General features: G+C 41.0%; 1 protein-coding gene across 1 annotated transcript in view; it reads left to right on the forward strand.

Moving 5' to 3' along the window:
- The window catches only part of LOC124616373 (cytochrome P450 4V2-like), a 113,469-nt gene that overhangs the window by 72,520 nt on the left and 18,849 nt on the right, over positions 1–22,100 (forward strand). The window contains exons 3-4 of the mRNA XM_047144683.1: positions 12,285–12,546; positions 15,830–16,020. Coding sequence (XP_047000639.1) covers positions 12,285–12,546; positions 15,830–16,020 — 453 coding nt within the window. The remainder of the gene's footprint in view (positions 1–12,284; positions 12,547–15,829; positions 16,021–22,100) is intronic.

Consider the following 22,100-nt stretch of genomic DNA (forward strand, 5'->3'; position numbering starts at 1 on the left):
CGTCATATCCCCACTCCTTGGCACCTGCCCCTATGTAGCGAGCCAGCACATACACTGGCGAGCCACTCTAGTAACGCGTTAGTAAGCACCTGAAGATAACGAACAGCGGTCGTATTGAAATACTGTGCAGCTTTCACAACATTATCACGCGTGACACCAGGAAACCATTGAAGCAGTTATTACGTCGGGAAAGTCTCAAGCCGGCGTAGGTGACCGAGCGGTTCTAGGCTCTACAGTCTGGAACCGCGCGACCACTACGGCCGCCGGTTCGAATCCTGCCTCGGGCATGGATGTGTGTGATGTCCTAAGGTTAGTTAGGTTTAAGTAGTTCTAAGTTCTAGAGGACTGATGACCTCAGAAGTGAAGTCCCATAGTGCTCAGAGCCATTCTTTTTTAAAGTCTCAAATAGCACAACTTCTTTCTTGTTTTGGTGTATGGACCCCTACTCAAAGTTTGTAAAAGTGTTTTTGAAACATCATGTATATATATGAACGAGAACAAAGGTATGTATAATGTTTTGTACTTGAAATTGATGACTCGATTGCAATATATCTGAACAGAAACAAAAAAAAAAAAAAAAAAAAAAAAAAACAGTACATATTTTAGATAATAGTCAATCTGACCTGACTTAAAATCTACAACTACGTGATTATTCTGCTATTCACAATTAAGTGCCTGGCAGAGGGTTCAATGAACCACCTTCAAGCTGTCTCTCTACCGTTCCACTCCCTAAAGGCGCGCTTAAATTTTTCTGTGCGAGCCCAGATTTCTCTTATTTTATTGTGATGATCATTTCTCCCTAAGTAGGTGGGTGCCAACAGAATATTTTCGCAGTCGGAGGAGAAAACTGGTGATTGACATTTGATGAGAAGATCCCATCGCAACGAAGTATGCCTTTATTTTAATGATTGGCACTCCATTTCACCTATTCGCCTAAAGTTAAATAAAGATACCAGAGAATTAATTCTGGCAGAGCAATTGCTAAGTGAAAGAAATTATAAGAAGTATGACAAAATAAAAATGATTTTTTGCTCGCAGTAGTATGTTTAGAATCCCGAAGTAACTGAGGATGAGATGCAAGCAGACGGGTTCAGGCAAATGCTGAGATGGTTTCTTCGAATGGGCACGGCCGACTTCCTTCCACATCCTTCACTAATATTATGGGACCGATGACCTCGTTGTTTGCTCCCATCCCTTTTAATGGGGCAACCAACCAATTCGTATTTTGGTGTTTAGTTGCTGCAAGAGGTATCAGTGACAGGCCGAAGAAGACAATGCTGTATTGAGATATGCATACAGTGGAGTTAAAATAATTAAAACAGTAATCTACCTTTCAGACATCCCAAACCAAGTTCTCATAGCTAATATATTTTTCCAGCCTTAGTCAAAGATGCTCGTAACATTAGAACAACCAGGAAGATGTAAAGGAAGTTGCTACAATGAACACTACATGGGAGCCGTCAATGACTATGAACTATAAACTGTTTATGAAGTGCGTTACTTGTCGTTATATCGGCGACATTTCAAATGCGTAGAAAACGGAAAACAAAATTAACGATTCCGCAATAAATTATGACAACGAAGTTAGAAGCATCTCGCAGACTTATGAGTGTGGTCAAAGCAAGTCGTGAATTTGAAATCCATTCCATACCAACTGCTCTCAGAATTTGATGGGACACTGTAAGGAAAATTGCACATGTTTTCTCATCACGCTTAGTTCAGAAAGTAGATCAATGCTAAAAATTTGTAGGCACAAAACAAGTGCCTGTAGTCGAAAGCGTATGGCCAAGTCATCCTTGAGACTGACCATTTGGAAAGCGGCTGGCCTTCCTTCTGAAGGCCGACGCACGGCCCTTATACGCCGTAGTCGAGCAACAGCTAGGGCAACGGGTATGATACAGAGTACTCAAATCATTCCCCACTTCTGAATCTGTAAATGCGAATACGAAATAACGATGATCTTTCGTTTGTCGATTCCGATGCAATGTGAAGATAAGGTTCTTTTTCACGAATCTTATTTTACCAGTATTACCATGTATTGACAGCTTTGTCCACCTTTAATTCTTTTATTAGTGTCAGGTTATGAATTATACCAGTTGCATTTAGGCTGCTGATGTAGTGGTTGAAAAGGAACGGACTGTACACAACTGCCGTTGTACAGAATGGCCTTTTGTGCTACACTAGTCACGACTGGCCATGGAAACGAGTGATTAAGCATGAAATCTTTCCTTGAGAGGCACATTACTATTCTCTGTGGCAGCTACAGCTGCGTAGTACAGCTGAGATTAAGGAGAAGCTTTGTGAAACGTCATGCGAAGAAAGATACTTGTGGAGTCGAAGCCGGATGTGCGCCGAAGCGTCTCCAACGTCACCTGCTGTGCCGTGTGCTGCACAACAAGTGAATGTAGCCTCCTAAGGCAAGCGACAGCTACCCGAAACTTGTTACGGCTTGGATACAGTAAGGAAAGTCATGTACTTAAGTTCGTGTCATGTTCTGTCAAGCGTAACCATGTCACAAGTGTATGACAGTCGTATTGTACATGAAGTGTTACTGAGGGAAAGAAACTACCTAAGACGTGATTTTAAGGCAGTAAATTTTCAGTTTTTATACAAGGAATTTATTTAGAAAGAACAGACATTTTAAAGCATTTAACTCAGTCACCAGCAACAGAGGTAATACCAAAAACAACAGCTGTCACCATAGTCCCCGTTCTCGCATGCAAGTTATAAGAGCAGCTGCACCTCACTAGTGATCTACCTCATAACCGCCGAACGAGGTAGCACCGTTCCTACAACATCGTCTCTTTCACGACAGAGCTCTTATAAACTGTGTAACGAACTTCCCCATAGTGTCTGCATGAACACTACTTATCAGTCTTAAGCTGACGTAAGTCCCCATTGGGCTGGCAGATGTTGTGAAACTTTCTCAAGTGAGACAGATTCTTCCAGTCTTCGTCTGCCAACCCTTGGGTTCTCTTAAATTCTCTTGTTAATTAATCGTTCCTCATTGGTTGTGATCCTCTGAGGATAGCTGATAACATTTCTTTATAAACGAAAGGGACTGCTGCTCACGTAGCGCTTTCTGAAGTGAGAGACGTGTCCTCTATTTTACTCATTTATTAATCCATTGTCGTATCATCTGCGAGGTCTTTCATGATGTTTTCAGAGACAGATTCAATTTTTCTTTCAATAGATTCGCACAAAATGTACTGTTATTTATGTGCACCTCTGCGACTCTGTATATCTCTGCAACTATGTATATATTCAGTATGTTTTTTTGTGAGCGAAGTGGTGCAGTTGTTAGCACACTGAACTCGCATTCGAGAGGACGTCGGTTCAAACCCGCATCCAGCCATCCTGATTTAGGTTCTCCGTGATCGCTTCAGGCAAATGCTGGGATGGCTCCTTCGAATGGGCACGGCCGACTTCCTTCCACATCTTTCACTAATCTTATGGGACCGATGACCTCGCTGTTTGCTCCCATCCCTTTTAATGAAGCAACCAACCAATTCGTATTTTGGTGTTTAGCAGCCACGCTGACTTCTCCGATACTGGAGGCTTTATGTACCATGATTATGTAGGTTACCTTATACGAAGAGTAACATTATATGCATCCATGAACTTATATTCTTACTGTGCCATACTCTATGTAATTGACATACCTGCAGTATGATGTTCAATTTGTGTTAAGTCGAATTGATCTCTTTTGTATTTTATACTGAAGTTTCTGAGAAAATAGATTAACGAAAGGCAAAACTACGTTTCTAACGTTTGTAGACTTAGCTTTTGACAATGTTGACTGGAATACTCTCTTCAAATTCTGAAGATGGCAGGGGTAAATTACAAGGATCGAAAGGCTGTTTACAATTTGTACAGACACCAGATGGCAGTTGCAAGAGTTTAGGGACATGAAAAGGAAGCAGTGGTTCGGAAAGGAGTGAGACAGGGTTGTAGCCTCTCTCCGATGTTATTCAATCTGTATATTGAGCAAGCAGTGAAGGAAACAAAAGAAAAATTAGGAGTAGTTGTTAAAATCCATAGGGAAGAAATAAAAACTTTGAGGTTCGCCGATGACATTGTAATTCTGTCAGAGACAGCAACGGACTTGGAAGAGCTGTTGAACGGAATGGATGTAAGATGAACATCAACAAAAGCAAATGGAGGATAATGGAATGTAGTCGAATTAAGTCGGGTGATGCTGAGGGAATTAGATTAGGAAATGAGACACTTAAAGTAGTAAAGGAGTTTCGCTATTTGGGGAGCAAAATAACTGATGATTGTCGAAGTGGAGGGTATATAAAATGTAGACTGGCAATGGCAAGGAAAGCGTTTCTGCAGAAGAGAAATTTGTTAACATCGAGTATAGATTTAAGTGTGGGGAAGTCGTTTCTGAAAGTATTTGTATGGAGTGTAGCCATGTATGGAAGTGAAACGTGAACGATAAATAGTTTACACAGGAGGAAAATACAAGCTTTCGAAATGTGGCGCTGCAGAAGAATGCTGAAGATTAGATGGGTAGATCACATAAGTAATGAGGAGGTATTGAATAGAATTGGGGAGAAGAGGAGTTCGTGGCACAACTTGACTAGAAGAAGGCATCGGTTGGTAGGACATGTTCTGAGGCATCAAGGGAACACCAATTTAGTAGTGGAGGGCAGCGTGGAGGGTAAAAATCGCAGAGGGAGACCAAGAGAAGAATACACTAGGCAGATTCAGAAGCTTTTAGGTTGCAGTAGGTACTGGGAGATGAAGAAGCTTGCACAGGATTGAGTAGCATGGAGAGCTGCATCAAACCAGTTTCAGGACTGAAGACCACACAACAACGACAACTGAAGTTTCATTACTTTTATTTGTTGACTTATGAGTTGTACATAACGTGTTCTGTTTTTATTGCTTGCACTGTACCAGGTCTGTCTTTGTTTATAGCATTCATACAGAAATATGGTATTACTGCTATCAGCAGCCGTTGGCGTTTGGGAGAAAACTTGGTGGTTTTACCCTGTTGTTCGCGAGAGTTTCTTGGTTCTACCCCCCGCTTACGGCATTACTTCTGGCGGCGGCCACTCTCCGACGTGTATCTTTACTGAGGTGCCTCATGGCAGTTCGTCGGCAGTCTGTTGACCAGTCTCGCTATTCGTCCACGACATGAGCAGTCTGGGCACTTACATGATAAGCTACATTTGAAATCCAAAATTGGATTTCTATGGCGTTTACGTCTTCGTTTTACTTTCTTAACCCTGTCTACATGTCTGGCCGTTCGAAGTTGTTTCCTAGGTTACATTTGTCATAGAATGAGGGAGTATTTGGTGATCCATTCATGTTTTCTTCGGTTAGGCACTGTTTACCAAGTGTGGTACTGGTTGATCTAAGGATCTTTCCATGGCTTACCAGTGAGGGATCTTGCATGTTCGTTGGTAAATTTGCGGGGGCCGGCCGCGGTGGCCGTGTGGATCTGGTGCTGCAGTCCGGAACCGCGGGACTGCTACGGTCGCAGGTTCGAATCCTGCCTCGGGCATGGGTGTGTGTGATGTCCTTAGTTTAGTTAGGTTTAAGTAGTTCTAGGTTCTAGGGGACTTATGACCTAAGATGTTGAGTCCCATAGTGCTCAGAGCCATTTGAACCATTTGAAATTTGCGGGATCTTTTACATGACTGGTACGATTTTCTCTGTAGGCAGTCAAGTCAGGACCTGATGTTCAATTTTGTGTTGTACTTTTCAATTTTAATTTATTTCCTATAGTATCTGTCTTAATTTCACTTGTTTTTGTAACGCCTTCTGATGGGTCAAGTATATGATTTGATCGAAGTAAAGAATCTGTGAATTACGACTGGTGCGATCTGTTAATCATGAGCAATTTTATGAACAGTCGTGGATGACCCACAAAGAGTATTTCCTCGAAAGGGTTGCATCATCTCGCACCCATCGGATAAACATCGTAGAGGCAGCAGAGCTTCACTACGCTAGCCATCGTGTGAGGTGCAGATATATGCTATCAGTTCGTTAATGCCACGTGCCCAACCACCACGTCGAACTGCTTCCATCTAGCATGAATAATATCAGCACTTTCTATAAGCATTCGTATGGCCTATTGATGTACTGCGTGTGTGTTAACAAAATATCAGTGCCATGTTTTATTACTCCTTAGTAGTTGTGACGCAATGTAACTTTCCACAAATCTTCATGAGTTGGGAGTCTGCCCTGGTAAATATCTAGAAGAAACTTCGACTTAGTGACTTGAGGTGATCGTAAGCAGCGTCATTTATTTCGTATACAGTTTGCGTCACAGCGATTTCATTACAACTCCGTTGACTTATAATTGCTTGTGAACACAGTTATAAACTTAACTTAGAATACAGGGAGAAGTAGACCAAGCTGAGTGGTACATCGTGACGTTAGCAACTACAGGACACATATGACACAGAGCATGCACTCCACTCGCTTATTCACCAATATTACCGGATTGCGGTAGGCTGTCAAGTGATATGAGTGTGTTTTGTAGTTATAAGCACCAAGCAGATGTATGAGACAGGCGAAATACACTTAGACATCAAGGAGAATGTAGCAGTTCAAATACTAAACATGGCGTACTCTGACAGGTGTGAATATTGTGGAACTATTTCTTTAATAAATCATGGCTCCTACATACTAACGTATATTATCTACATAAGAGTGGGAAAACTCTTAGAAGCTGAAATCGGGGAAGATCGGTATTGTTTCCAGAAGAAATGAAAAGGCAGTACTTACCGAACGACTTATCTTACATGGTACACTGAAAATAGGGAACCTATAGTTACTGATTTACGGAAAGCGTTTCACAATCTCGATCTAGATACACACCGAGGTACTGAAGGCGACAGGGATGAAATACAGGGAGCGAAACATTGTCTACAATTAGCATAGAAACCGGAACTAGATATAAGAGTCGAGGGACATGAAACAGACGCAGAATCAGGCCTCCGTAATCGAGGTCGCTAAAGCATGCCTGCACGGTGGGTCTCGACTCGCCGGTTCGAATCGCGTTAATTACGGAAATTTTCAATGTCAATATTTGGCTAGCGATTGGAGATGAGGAGGTGGGGCATAGTTCATTATCACCAAACGTTACGCCGATGTCCTAGTTCTAAACCACTCTTCAGCGTCTCATGAAATGAGGTCAAGTGATAATTTTTGATCCATCCATCGGATGGGGACGTTAAGCTTGGCGGCCCACTTGGTACAGAAGTTCTATCGCAATTGCAAATATTTTTGACATTAACTGAATTAAGCATGGAAATTATATCTATTGGTCATACATGGGAACAAGTGCCAGGCCTCAGTTTCCCATCTATCGCAAACGGTTTCATTAACCATTTCTCTTTCTATGCACTTTTCCACCACCGATCCAACCTCCAAATACCACAGAGCCTTGGTGCTATTCGAGAGGAGACAGCTGTGTTCCGTCAGCGGATTCACTCCCTCGCCGCTCTTATCATCATACAATGCAAACACGATACAGCCTTCCATTACTAACCTCCAAAAATACACATACAACACATCTACATATCTGAAGTAAAGGATCCAATGTGTGCCGATGATCACCCTTTCAGACTAAGTGGCAGAAACTACCCCGTGGGATTTTCTAGCCAACAATGCTATACTGCATTTAATTTTTTAAAGCTGTGCAGAAACATTGAATTTAAGTTGAAATGTTAAGATGTATTTTTTAAGTCATACAGGGTGCTTCAGCCGTCCATACTGAAGTCATTTTATGCAGCACGCTATGCTATATCTGAGTTTATAAACCACGGGTGAGATTTTCGCATTGTATCAATTGCTTCACGCAAACAATTAGGCCTACAGGAGAAATGAATGGGAACTGTATCTAAAAAAATGAATACAGTTAAATTTTCTAGCGAGATACGTTTTCGCTGCAGGCCACGGTTTCCGCGATGCTGAAGAATAACGTACTAATGTAACCTTCCAACGCATCTCCACGCTCACAGTCATCTTTCATCAGATAGGATTTCTAGTATGTTGTTCGTAGCACGCCCTCCTACCAGTGTACCAAAATTTCATACTACTCGAACTATTCCCGATATTCCACCGGTCTTGGTCTCCATTGATAGGGCTGTTACGCCACCAGCACATTCCGCTAGTTTGTTAGCATTATTAATTTAAACGTGTCTTTGAGAGTAATGAAATCAAAACGACTTCTGTGAACGTTACGCTAAAACAAATTCGACCCAAGATTAACCCTTAAAAGTGCAATATTTCTGTAGTCAGAATGCCTGACAAATACAACTGTATAATTGTTTATTATAAGTTGATAACATTCACAAAATTGTTAGGTAAAATATTCACAACTGTCAATTTTACAATTTCAAGTCCTCTATTAAGCCGGTGGTGTAACAAAACCAGTCAATGAAGACAAAAATAGTCGAATATGGGAAATAATTCTTGTAATCGCAAGTGTTTGCAGTGCCGTTAGCAGCAAGAGCACACCCGTTGTTAAGGGTAGCGTCTTTGACTAGTAATCGAAACGTCCTCGGTCCCCCAGTTCGAAACCTGTCGCATCTTACATTCTGATTTATAATCAGCGTTGGGGGCCGAAGATTTCCGGAATAAGAAGACAACCTCACTCTGGAAACGGCGTTGTCAAAGAGGACGGAAGAGCGCGCATGTGTTCAGGGCACTCTCTTGTTCTTGACTGGGAAACTGCCCCTGAGGGCGGAAGAAACAGCAATGATCAGCGGCATTAGGATGCAGAAGGCCATGTACACCACAGCATTAAAGACACATAACGTGTATCTACTGGTCATTTGGAGTGAAAAAGTGTCATGATGATCTCTCTATTGGTAAAGGATTCCAGAACGGTCTCCCATTCGGACCTCCGGGAGGGGACTAAGTGGGAGGTGACCATGAGAAAAAGCGTGAATAACCAACGAAAGGACAACGTTATACGAATCGCCGCATGGAATGTCAAAAGTCTGAACGTTATAGGCAACCTAGAAAATCTGAATAGGAAAATTCAAAGAGTCAGCATAGATATAGTAGAGGACAGTGAAGTGAAATGGGAAGAAAACAAGGTTTACTTATTAGATGAGTATAGGATAAAATTAACAGCAACAGAATATGATACAACGGTAGTAGGATTCCTTATGGAGAGGAAGGGAGGGTAGAGAGTGAATTACTGTGAGCAGTTCAGTGACAGGGTTGTTCGTATCAGAATCGGCAGAAAATCCACACCGACGCCGATAGTTCAGGTATACATACTGACATCGCAAGGTGAAGTTGAAGAGATAGAGAAATTAGATGACGATATTGAAAGGGGAATACAATACGTAATGGGAGATGAAAATCCCATAATCATGAGGGATTAGAATGCAGTTGTAGGAGAAAGAGAGGAAGAAAAGTTTACAGGAGAATGTGGGCTTGAGACAAGGAAAGAGAGAAGAGAAAGAATCACAAGAAGAGGAGGTTTCTTGGTTAAGGGCGGGTGATACGGGAAGATTTCAGTTAGATAACGTCATGGTCAGACAGAGATAATGAAATCAGATACTGGATTGTAAGGCGTAGCCAGTAGCATATATAGACCCAGACCACAATGTTACAGTGACTAAGAGTAGGCAGAAGTTTAAGAGATTAGTCAGGAAGAATCAATATGCAAAAAAGTGTGATACGGAAGTGCTAAGGAATGACGGGACACGCCTGAAGTTCTCTGAGGCTACAGTTACAGCACAAAGGAATATCTCAGTAGGCGATACAGTTGAAGAGGAATAGAGATCGCTAAAAAGGGCAATCACATAAGTTGGAATGAGAAATAGAGGTACAAAGATGGTAACTGTGAAGAAACCATGGTTAACAGATGTACTTCAGTCGATCGATGCAACAAGGAAGTGTAAAAATGTTTAGGGAAATTCAGGAACACAGAAATACAAGTCGCTGAGGAATGAAACAGATAGGAAGTACAGGGATCCTAAGACGAAATGGCGCGATGAAAAATGCAAAGAAATCGAAATGACTATCGGAAAGACTAACTCAGCATATAGGAAAGTTAAAACAATCTTCGCTGAAATTAAAACTGCAACAGGAATTCCACTGTTAATTGCGCAGTAGAGAGCGAATAGGTGGAAAGGGTACATTGAAGGCCCGTATGAGAGGAAGATTTGTTGGATGTGATAGAAAAAGAAATTGAAGTGGATCTGAAGAGATAGGGGATCCGATAATAGAATCATATTTTAAGCGAGCTTTGGAGGAGTTAAGGTCAAATAAGGCAGAAGGGATAGACAACATTCCACCAGAATTTGTAAAATCATGGAGGGAAGTGGCAACAAAACTACTATTGACGTTGGAGTGTAGAATGTATGAGTCTGGAGACTTAGCACATGATTATCGGAAAAATATCATCCACCCAATTCTGAAGACTGGAAGAGCTGTCAAGTGTGAGAATTACCACACAGTCAGTTTAACAGCTCATGCATCCAAGTTGCTGACAGGAATAATATACAGAAAAAGGGAAAATAAAATTGATCGAAATTCTGAGAGAAATAATGGTATTTCTTAGAGAGACAGGGGTAATATACAATATGTACAAGAGCCAACAGAGAATAATAAGAATGACCGACCAAGAATGAAGTTCCCGGATTAAAAAGGGGTGTAAGACTGGGGTGTCTTGCATCCCTTCTGTTCAATCTGTACATCGGAGAAGCTATGATGGAAATAAAAAAAAATGTCCAGGAGTGGAATTAAAATTCAAGGTGAAAGAATATCAATGATACGATTCGCTAATGATATTGCTATCCTGGCTGAAATTATATGATCTGCTGGGTGGAAAGAACATTCTACTGAGTACAGGATATAGACTGAGAGTAAATCGAAGAAAGACGAAAGAAACGAGAAACTGCAGAAATGATACAGCGAGAAACTTAACATCTGGACTCATGATCACGAAGTAGATGAAGTTAAGGCATTCTGCCAAGTAGGCAGCAAAATAACCAGTGACAGACGAAGCATGGAGGACATCAAAACCACACGAGCACTGGCAAAACTGGCATTCCTGCCGAAGAGGAGTCTCCTGGCATCAAACATGGGCCTTAATTTGAAGAAGAGATTTCTGTGATAGTACGTTTGGAGCATATCATAGTATGGCAGTGAAACACCGATTGTGGGACAATCGGAACATAAGAGAATCGAACCATTTGGGATGTGGTGCTACAGACGAATGTTCAAAATTAGGTGGACTGATACAGTAAGGAATGAGGAGGTTCTATGCTATATCGAAGAGCAAAGGAGTATGTGGAAAACACTGACAAGGAGAAGGAACAGGATGACAGGACATCTGTTAAGACATCAGGGAATGACTTCCACGGTACTAGAGGGAGCTGTAGAGGGCAGAACTGCAGAGATTGGGATAAGTCCAGCAAATGACTGAGGACGTAGGTTGCAAGTGCTACTCTGACATGAAGAGGTTGGCACAGGAGAGGAATTCGTAGCGGGCCGCATCAAACCAGTCAGAAGACTGATGACTCAAAAAAAAAAAAAAAAAGAAAAAGAGAGAAAAAGGAGTCCGTACCATGAACAACATGCTAGAAATCCTAACCGGTGTGGTCTAAGTGTGTACGTGGAGCACTTTTCAAGGTCACTATTCCACGTTCTACTTGAAAAACTCGAAAACTACGGTCTAGAGCGGAAACGTTTCCAATTTAAAATTTTTAACTACATTAAATATCCTAGAATAAGTTCTTGTTAATTTATTCTGTAGGTTTCATAGCTTAAGCCTAGCGAGTGACTGAAATTAGAAATCTCGCTCACGGTTCATGAAGCCGAGATATAACTTTGTGTGCTGCACAAAACGGCAGTGGTTGGGGCAGCTGAATCATGCTGTATGTCTAGGATGTATACTTACATATGATCTGTAACGTGTACAATAAGCATTTCGAGCAAGATGGAGGTGGAAGTTTTTGAAATGTGATGTTTCAGAAACCTGGTGAAGGGTAGATGGGTAAGTCACGTAACTAATGAAAAGGTATTTCATGGAAATGTAAGAAAAAATGTTTATATTGAAAAAGTTCATGTACATTCACGCTGAAACAGATGAACAGACTTTCCGGGTTAGTCTAACGAGTGGAGCTGCAACTAAGAGGTCTTCAGATTGAGGTCAGCTACAGCAACAACAGGGAAGTGTTATGTTGCCATGGGAGGTCGCTCGTATTCCTCAGTCGCTGTTGATATTTGTGGACGCTGAGTGGTGTAACGCAGCCTGCAACGGTGTGCCTTGATCTACGGTCCCTGTCTTGTCTGCGCAGGTTGATGAGCCGCGTGTACAACGCGCCGTGGTTGCAGCAGCAGTACGCTTCAATGCAGCGCGCCGCCGACAAGCTGGTGGGTGGGCTACGCCAACTGTGGGCGGAAGGTGTGGCTAGCCACAAGGAGAGCATGCGCCGGCTGGCCGTCTGCACGCTGGACATGACCGCCGGCTCCGTCTTCGGCCTCCAAATCGCCGGCACGGAGGAGGGTGACAAGTTTTTCCGGGACTACACGAAGGTCATCCACTCGCTGCACTCCAGAGTGAGTTCAAACACGGTATCAACGATCTGATACCTGAAACCAGTGACATATCTTTGTTTCCTGCTATTACTCTTACCACAAGAGGATAATATCAAGTAAAAGTAAACGCTCTGAAAACAACCGTCTATTTAAAGAAAATTAGGTAATGCGGTAGTAACATGTCTTCGAAGGTGGTTTGTTTAGCAGTTGCATGTGTAAAGACGTGTAAACATACCATGCCAACACTGCTACTGATATTAAATTACATATGCCGATCACCGACCATTTATTAAGATCGGTATGCATGCGACCTAATATATTCCACAACGCCGCATGGAAAAATAAATAAGGCGGGAGGGGGGGGGGGGGGAAGTTCCTGGGCACGTTCCACGGGGAGTAGCCCTTGGGCTAGCGTGCACATCCATACCCAACAGAAGGGTAGGTGTCTTGCTAACTACCCTACAGTATAAGGTCGAAGTTTGAATATTACATACTTCCATACCTCCTCCAGCTTACGTTAATGGAGCAAATCGGTTGGTCCATTTTGCATTACATGGGGTCTACGGTGCGCCTTAGGGGAATGTTAGGCACCATTTAGTTCACGGGTGGTTCCTTACAAAACGCGAAAATATTTGTTTTGAGTACCAAGATCGAGCCAAGGATTCCAAGAGGGCTTTGAGCAGCAAATAGCTGAAGTTTCTAAGATATATTCCTAAGATTCCGATATCAAATAACGCTGGTAATTTTCTTGATATCTTTATCCGTTCAGAGGTATAGATTTTCAAAGTTATCCTGCTTCTACACGTAAAATACGCATTTCACAGCCGATGTGAGGTGAAACATAGTTTATGAAGTGACGTATCACACAGAAATATGCTCTGAAGTGCCTCCATATCGTCTGAAGAGTTTTGGGAAACTCATTTTGTTATGGCATTGAAGCAAAATTTTTATGCTTGTAATTTAAAATTAGGTTGTTATGCGTTATTTCAGTTTCAGATTAGTAAACTATCAAAATTTTAGTGACCCATTAACTTATTTTCATATGAGTGACATGACTGCCACAGGAGGCCGAAGAAAGGAACGAGTGGGTTGGAGCACAAAAAGGGGAATATGCATCTGTTTATTAAAAGACTGACTTAAAAATGTTGTACCAGATGGCTCATTCTACCTTCCTCAAAACCTTTAAAAATTTTCCCAATTATTTTGGCACTCTCTGATGCTCAGAGAGAAGGAGACAGTGGCAATGAATAAGAGACAGAAAGGTATTTATCACTTTAAGGTAGTAGACAGTGGCTGTGGTGTTGAAAGAGCGAAGTAGACAGTGCAGTGTGAGAGAAGGAGAGGCACACAGTGGCAGTTGGACATAGCTGATAGTGACTGAAGAGTTCTAGGAAAAAAGAGACAATGTCAGTGAGACAGGAATAAAGAGTGGAAGAAAGTGGTATTGAGTGAGATTCAGAGTTATTAAGAGAGAGACAGCGAGGGAGACAGAAATATTGACAGTGAGAAAAGACAGCAGCAGTGGGGTTGGTAGCAGTAAGGGAGAGCAAAATGGAGGCAGTGAGAGTGAAAGGAGACAGTATTATTAGCGCAGAGTGAAGGAGACTGTGGCTGTGAGACTGGGGCAGTGTTAGAGGGACACAAAGAGATAACGACAATGAATTGGTTTGAATTAGTGAGTGATATTCGACAAGTGAGAGTGGATGGGTGCACGTAACACATTTAGATGAGCCTGTGGGTGTGAGAGGTGTGTGGCTAGTTAAAAGGACCGTGAATACCTTCGCATTGCAAAATGTTTGGGAAAATTTTTAACCGTGAATGAAGCAGCTGGCATCCTACTTTTCTGTCAGAGTCTTTTAATAAACAGGAATATAATCGCCTTCTTTGTGCTCTGACTGGAGCAATTTTCCGCTTGTTTCGTAATGACACATAACAAGCGTTCTCCATCTCTAAGTGCACTCCAGGAAATGTTGCAATGATAAACCAGAATCATTCGGACTATAGAAATTGTAGTAATGGGAGAACAGAATCATAGTCTCTATTGTGACCAGAAGTATACCTAAATGATTTCTGTCACAAGTTCTTAGTTTGTCCAAGAGGAAATGCTAATGAGACGATTCTTCAGCAACTCATCATGGACGTCTGGGAAAAAAAAAGGCACCTGACTCACTTTCGCAAGGAGCTAAGCACATATCATCGTCCAGCCACACGTAAGGGTTTTCCTCAGTCTCATGGATCGACAAATTTGAATGATGTTACTGTTGCGTTGGGAACAACGAGGTCGTCTTCTTTTGCTATTGTTGTCCGTTTTGAAATTCCACTTCGTCCCGAATGACTTGATGGGCGACGGGTTCCGCGTCCTAATATTTCTTCTTTCTTCCTTATGAAATCATTATCAACAATCTAGCAATTTATGCAGTGTTATGATAATAGACTCTCCAATATTGCCAAGTATGCATTGAAATAGGGTTAAGACACTCTGAACATATATTGTGAGTCACGACGAGATATTAAAAATTTTACTACCGAATCGTCACCGTTTTGCACATACAACGTAAAATCTTGAGTACATGCAGCTTAGAAACATTTCACAAACCATTCGTTCCAAGACTTATATTTAAAAATGATTTTCTTCTTTTTCACATAGAGACAACCTATTGTCAAAAAATTTAGATCAATTTTAGACGCACACCGCTTTATTCGGAGTTACAAATCTGGGATAATGTGAGGTGATTTACTCTCGGAAACCACTGAAGATAGCTCAAATGAAGTTCATGAATGTCCGTAAGTCGTTTACCTGGTTGTCACACTTAGATCCACATACCTAGCTTCTTTATATTTTTGTACACTTTTTTTATTTCATTACACTGTTACAACAGATTGTAAAGATCCTTCATCTGTCTAATTTGCCGCGTGGAGTGGCCGCGTGTCATAGATTGCACGACCCCTCCCACCGGAGGTTCGAGTCCTCCCTCGGACATGAGTGTGTGTGCTGTTCTTAGGATAAGTTAGTTTAAGTAGTGTGTAAATCCAGGGACCGATGACCTCAGCAGTTTGGTCCCTTAGGAATTTACACATCCTCTGTTTAATAATCAGTGCTCTTATTTATTTATTTTATAACGAAGTGTAAAGTTCATAAGCATTTACACGTTTGGGCAGTATGAGTAAGAACATTTTCCTCGATGAAATGAGTTTGTTCAACTAATCTCTTATGAAATAACTGAAACATGGAGGAACAAATTACCGTTTTTAGAAACACTTTAAAGATTCGTCTTCGGACTAGATTGTGCGTTTAATTTTGCAGGTGTTGCAGCCGGCGCTGCTGTTCAACCCACTATTCAAGCTGTCCAAACTGGGCAGAGAGCAGGCCAAGGTGCTCAAGACTGTGCATCTCTTCATAGACGGCGCTATTAAATCCGCTGCTGAAAAAATGCTGCAACGGCGAATATGCCAAAAGGAAGCTGACAATGTGTCTGGCATCAAGGATAAGGATAGGTTTGTACTCCACATAAACAATTATCGTGTCATCTTGATTGTGGTATATGTAAAGTACCAAAACACATTGTTAGGCTTCACATCAATCTTAAATATAATTACATAGTCATTCGTCGATTAGGATGCTATTTACCAAATTCTGTATCGTATTGAAAGCAAATAATTTGACAGACACAACAGCGTATATGCTACTAATGAAAATAGCATTGAGGGAGTATAGTGAAATAAACAGTGGAAAAAAGGGCAGGTACTTGGAGTTGAAGCAGTTTCAATATACAGGGTGAGTCAGGAGTAAGGGTACATGCTTTGAGGGATGATAGTATTAATGATTGTGAACAAAAATCCTCATATGGACGTATGCCCTATTCTGAATGATTTCCGGGATAGAACACATTTAATACCACTTTTGTACCATTTTCTCGAATAACTCGAAAACCGCACCCTCCAGCGAAAACATGTCGCAGCACATAATTAAAATATATTAGATATCCTACAAAAAAGGTCCTATTCATTTATTTCTCTAGAACAAATGGTTTGTGTGAAGAGAGCGCGAGAATGCAGAAAAACTCGCTCGACGCACATTAGATAGTTTCTGTAGGTCAATTTGAGATAATTTCCCGACTTGATAGACCACAAGACCGGTATCAAACGGTTCATCTCAGCTTACTATGTCAATGTGCTACCCCAAATTGGCCTACAAAACTACGTAAATTACAGCGCATGCGCGTCGAGCGAGGTTTTCAACATTCTCGCGCTCTCTTCGCACAAACCATTAGTTCTAGAGAAAAAAATGAATAGGACCTATTTTGTAGGAATTTTAATATAGTTTAATTTTGTACTGCGACACGTTTTCGCTAGAGGCTGCTCTCATGAAACAGTTTGATGATAAGCTTCAAAAACAGGATCAGAGTCTGGATGAAGTGGCAGAGGAACTGAAGAAAGAGATCCGGAAGCTGGAAGAAGGTTACAAAAAGTAGATGTAAGTAGTTGAGTTACTTATTAAACAGCAACGGCCAAAATACGGCCGAAGCTGTAAAGAGGCAACAAAACACACAAATGCTGAAGGTGAATTGCTACGATCTTCAGATGTCATGCTCCATCTTCCGTCAGTAGTGGGGAGGTGATGCTCTTTCGGCTTGATGTGAGATCTTCTGTGGCCTCATAGTATCAATCGTTGTCAAAGGCTCCGATCGTCACTTGTTCTTCTGGTATGATGGGAGACTGGTACAGTCCTATTGCCACTTCCTTGACCACAAGTTCCTTGCATACGCTCAACCTGCTATTGTTTCAACTGGAATTACTGGACTCTTCGAGCTATATGTCAGTCACACACACAAACACGCACTAATTTTGATGTCACAATCACCTGAGTCAAATTTTGCAGTCGCTGCAATCGGTACCTCTGATCCAATAATATTAAGTCCTGTCAAAGTCGCCATGTAAGTGAACATACCTGCTGTTTGTGTGACATTGTGCGGTTTGTGTGTGTGTGGTTCAAATGGCTCTGAGCACTATGGGACTCAACTGCTGAGGTCATTAGTCCCCTAGAACTTAGAACTAGTTAAACCTAATTAACCTAAGGACATCACAAACATCCATGCCCGAGGCAGGATTCGAACCTGTGACTGTAGCGGTCTTGCGTTTCCAGACTGCAGCGCCTTTAACCGCACGGCCACTTCGGCCGGTGTGTGTGTGTGTGTGTGTGTGTGTGTGTGTGATAGAGAGAGAGAGAGAGAGAGAGAGAGAGAGAGAGAGAGAGAGAGATATGTTTAACCAATGTATGCCTGTTTAATCGTTTAATCCGCACCCACCTCGCCCTGTTCAGACCACGTCGCTTCTTCCCTCGTAGTACTGCACCGCAAAGATGCTGAAACGTTTCTTTAATGTTCAAATAAGTACGGATGGAAATGGGGGGGGGGGGGTGGGGTGGAGAGGGTGCTTCTCTAAAAAGTAATGTCACTCTAGTCTATAGTCTAGTAGAACTTTGATTATTATTAACATTTGTGCACTTTACTGGGCTCAATGCCAATGCTCACACTCTAGATATGTTATTCTTGAGGTCACATTCAAATCCATTCACTGCAATCCACCAAGGTGACGTTCATGGCAATGTAGTTAACACAATTACGACGTGGCGTGGCACGGGAGATGCGAAGGAGCATCAAATAGTATTTCTCTCGTTTTGACTCAATTCACTAACTTCGCGAAGGGTTGCTACCTTTGCCTGATGTGCACGGACGATGGCACATTGATGAATATATTTTTGTTACAGTTTTACAACATTTTTGCGACCCAAGATTTCATTGGTTCCTTCACGTTAGATAGCCACAGACACACCACTGATCACTTGGAGACAATCGTAAACAAAATGCGAGAAACAAATGTGACATCAATAGCACCACCGGACTAGCGATAGCAGCAATGCAATTGGATATATGGTTATATGTTGGTAATGAATTTTACGGGTGTATCTATCTTGCACAATCACATTCCGTTAAAATCTTTCATTTCCTGCGTTATTTGAAACCAGTACGCCAATACCTTACATTATCGAGATATCCAATAAAAAGATTCCTCACATACACATTGATGAAGTTTTCAAGATACAATTATAATAAAGTCTCAAACAAATGGTACCACTTCAGAGGCGTTATTAAAAGGGGACGTACAGTTATTTTCATTTGCAATTAGAGCTATTGTAAATGCTGATTATTTTCACTTGAAATGAAATTGGTTAGCGGCACGCTTGTAGTGAAATGATCGTGTACGTGGTTAATGTTAACAGAGGAAATTATTTTATAAAATGTTAATATGAGTATGAATTAAGATGCAGTTCAACTTTTTAGTAGTAAAACAACTAACGATAAAGCACTTATGGCGTTCGATCGTTGCGAACCCAAGTGATTCGCTCTCAACTTAATTTAAGCGGCCAGAAATATTATATAATGAAAACAGGAAAACTGACTTTAAAAAGGCTGAAATATATTGGCGCCAATTATTATTGGCAAAACGATTCAGTGACTACTCTTACATCCGTATCTAGCCGCTGCCAGAACAAGAAGACTAAAACAATGTAGTGATGCTTATTTGCACAGATAAAACAGCTAACGGAGGTTTACATAACATACTGTAGGGACCTTACGGATATTAACTGTTCCAAGATTACCTTTATGTAAGTACAACCGAGAAAATGACTTTATTGCTGCACATTAAATGCAGTTACAATGCTTCGAGAAACATTTTTACTGGAGTAACATTAGGAATCGTTACGTAGCATTCCATTAACAGTAATATCACTTGATGTTACTTATTGTTATTATTGTTATTATTAGTGCCAACATGTTTCTCCAGGACTGAGTAATCAGGCCCAAGATTACACCTATGTGGTTTTATCAAAATATATGTATTATTATTATTAGTGCCAACATGTTTCTTCAGGACTGATTAATCAGGCCCAATATTTCACCTATATGGTTTTATCAAAATACATGTTATACCACACTGGCGCAAAATTTTAATTACTGAATTTTGTTCCCCTTTCTAATCTCACATGCGGTAGTTAAGCGATAAAAATGGTGGCGCAGTAATTTTCTGCCTCCCAGGCAAAGGAAAGTTATTTAAGTTACTAAATATGGACTGGAAAACTAAAGACTCTTTCTACAAAAAATAACGTATGGAATAGAAGGATCTTAAACTTACAGGTAGTGTTCATAAATTACCCAAGGGTAAATGCCGCTGCCTCGAGTGCGGAGGGACGTGGTTTGATTCCCGATACGTCCTCCGATCTCTTCTGATCTATGGATGTCTACTCAGCCTCGCAACGCTACTTAAGCAGCTACCTGAATAAAGAAACAGCAGTATAATGAGGATTCACCTAACGGCAATAAGTGCTGGAGGGATCGCTCCTCGTGCTCCCTCGTAGGCAGCAGTCGACAAGTCCGAAGAGGGCTAAGCCATAACCAGTGATTGGTGTTTGTATTTAAGTTTACAAAAATATGTCACCCATACCATAACATCCCACACCCTTCGGTGCAACCTAGTACTCATACAATAACTTGATTCCAGAGGTACTGAACTCCACAAAAGGAAAGCTGATGTTTATGAGAGCACGTAGTACACTGAATTGAAGTGCAGTTAACTAAACGTTCGATAGTGACTGAAGTAGAAAATAATCCACTAATCTCAATGGTGACAATACTTCGTGATTTGTAGGCACGACTTTAGGCAGTCCAAAATAGACCACTCCGGAAATTAGCCCTTTGTTCAACGGCAAATATCTCTAATTTGGAATTTCAGTACGAAGTTCTTCTAAACATATCAACAGCATCTCGGAGAGCGAGAAATGTTGTCTTCAGTTTTAATAACATCATTCGACTCAGAAAAAGATTAACAAGAAATTAAGTTACCATTGAGAAAGTCAGTTTGATAAGCATTTGAAGTTTTCATAAAGATAAGTACTTGTTGCCTCATCAGGGAGTAAAAGTGAAGGAGGAAACAAGGTTTTGTGTTTATGGACGTAAAGTGTTTGAAGCTACACATCAAATGTAGCTGCACCATTGATAATAATATATGAACTATACAGGACTAAAATGATTGCAATCGAAATGTATTCTTTAAGTTTCTATGACATTTCATGAGGTTCTCGTTAAAGCTATGAACAGTTTCAAAAATTATTCGTCCCTCTATCTGAAATATCAGTTCAACTGAACATCTTGATTTTGTTTCTTTTCATTTCCGACGTACAGGTTATTAAAATTCAAAATGTTCTGCAGCATTCCTTTATAGTATCGATTGTAGAAAATTATGTAGCTACGTGCCTCACATGAATAGACATCGTAGCTTAGAGCCTAAGCACGAACTTCCATAACGTAACACTCCCACACACATCCTTTGCTACTGACCAATATGCAAATATCAGTGTTACTTAATAAGTACAGAGACTCGTTCTACGAAGCAAAATTATTTGGATCCCTTTCCATTAAATTGTTGCTACATGAGCAGTTAACATAATTCACTGATGGGCGGACGAAGAAGGGGGAATTGAAACACTGTCTGGTTAACTTGCTACTTCTGGGTGGTGAAAAGAGACGTACCTGCTACACAGCACCAAAACTGGCTAAAAAGAGACGTTATGTTGTTATTTGATGTTGGTTCATCTCTTATTGTGAGATACCTACACGTAATACCATTCTATAAAATTAAAGAACAATTCAATTAACATAAGTTTCATCTTAATCTCTTCAGGCAAAAAAATCTAATGAGATGACATTTTTGTGTGAAAACTAATCAATATTTCAAAATTTTTGGGTCTGATTACAGGACATTTTGACAAAATCATTGTTTCTGTAACTTGACATGGTATCTCAACTGATAGCCATAGTTCCTATATTCTATGGCTGCTAAATACCATCGCGTTGATGTACCAGTTACTCAGAGAAGTGGCATTATGCTATATCCTGATTTCTAACTTAAGCAAAAGGGGTCTGGTAGGCTAGTATGAACCGCTTAATGCTGATTGTGAGGTAGAACATACTGATTAGTCTGTTCCACATTTAGTTCTCTGACATGCTTATGGCTCACGAGCCTTGCCTACCGTAAGTGAGCGTCAAATATTCGTAAAATGTCTCTGTAATTTAGCGTTTCGTTGGAAAGTAAGCACACTGGCAAAACATTAGACACCCTTAGGGAGACATGACGCTAATATTTTATAACATGGGTTCTAGTCCGGCTAATGACTTCAATTTAGCTAAGAAAAGACTTGCACATTTCTTCCTATCTGCTACTCAACAGCATTCGAATGCACCCGTGGAGGATTAAAACACGTAGTGATATTGTCTGTACTCTGAACGTTACTCTTCACACGATTTTCCAAATATTGTAAGGCGTACACTTGTGGACTAAGTTCTCATGATTTAGCGGGGCAGTCGAGGTGCGAAAGAGTGCCTTATTGTTTGTCAACGAAGAGTGTATGAGTGCAGCTTTCTAGACACGGCTGTTCTGATGTTGGACGATGGGAGTGTCCGCAGCATACTCATGACGAATATGTAGAATAACAGTTACCAGGAGAAAACGGGAAATAT

The sequence above is a fragment of the Schistocerca americana genome, chromosome 5, assembly GCF_021461395.2.
Source record: "Schistocerca americana isolate TAMUIC-IGC-003095 chromosome 5, iqSchAmer2.1, whole genome shotgun sequence".
NCBI lineage: Eukaryota > Metazoa > Arthropoda > Insecta > Orthoptera > Acrididae > Schistocerca > Schistocerca americana.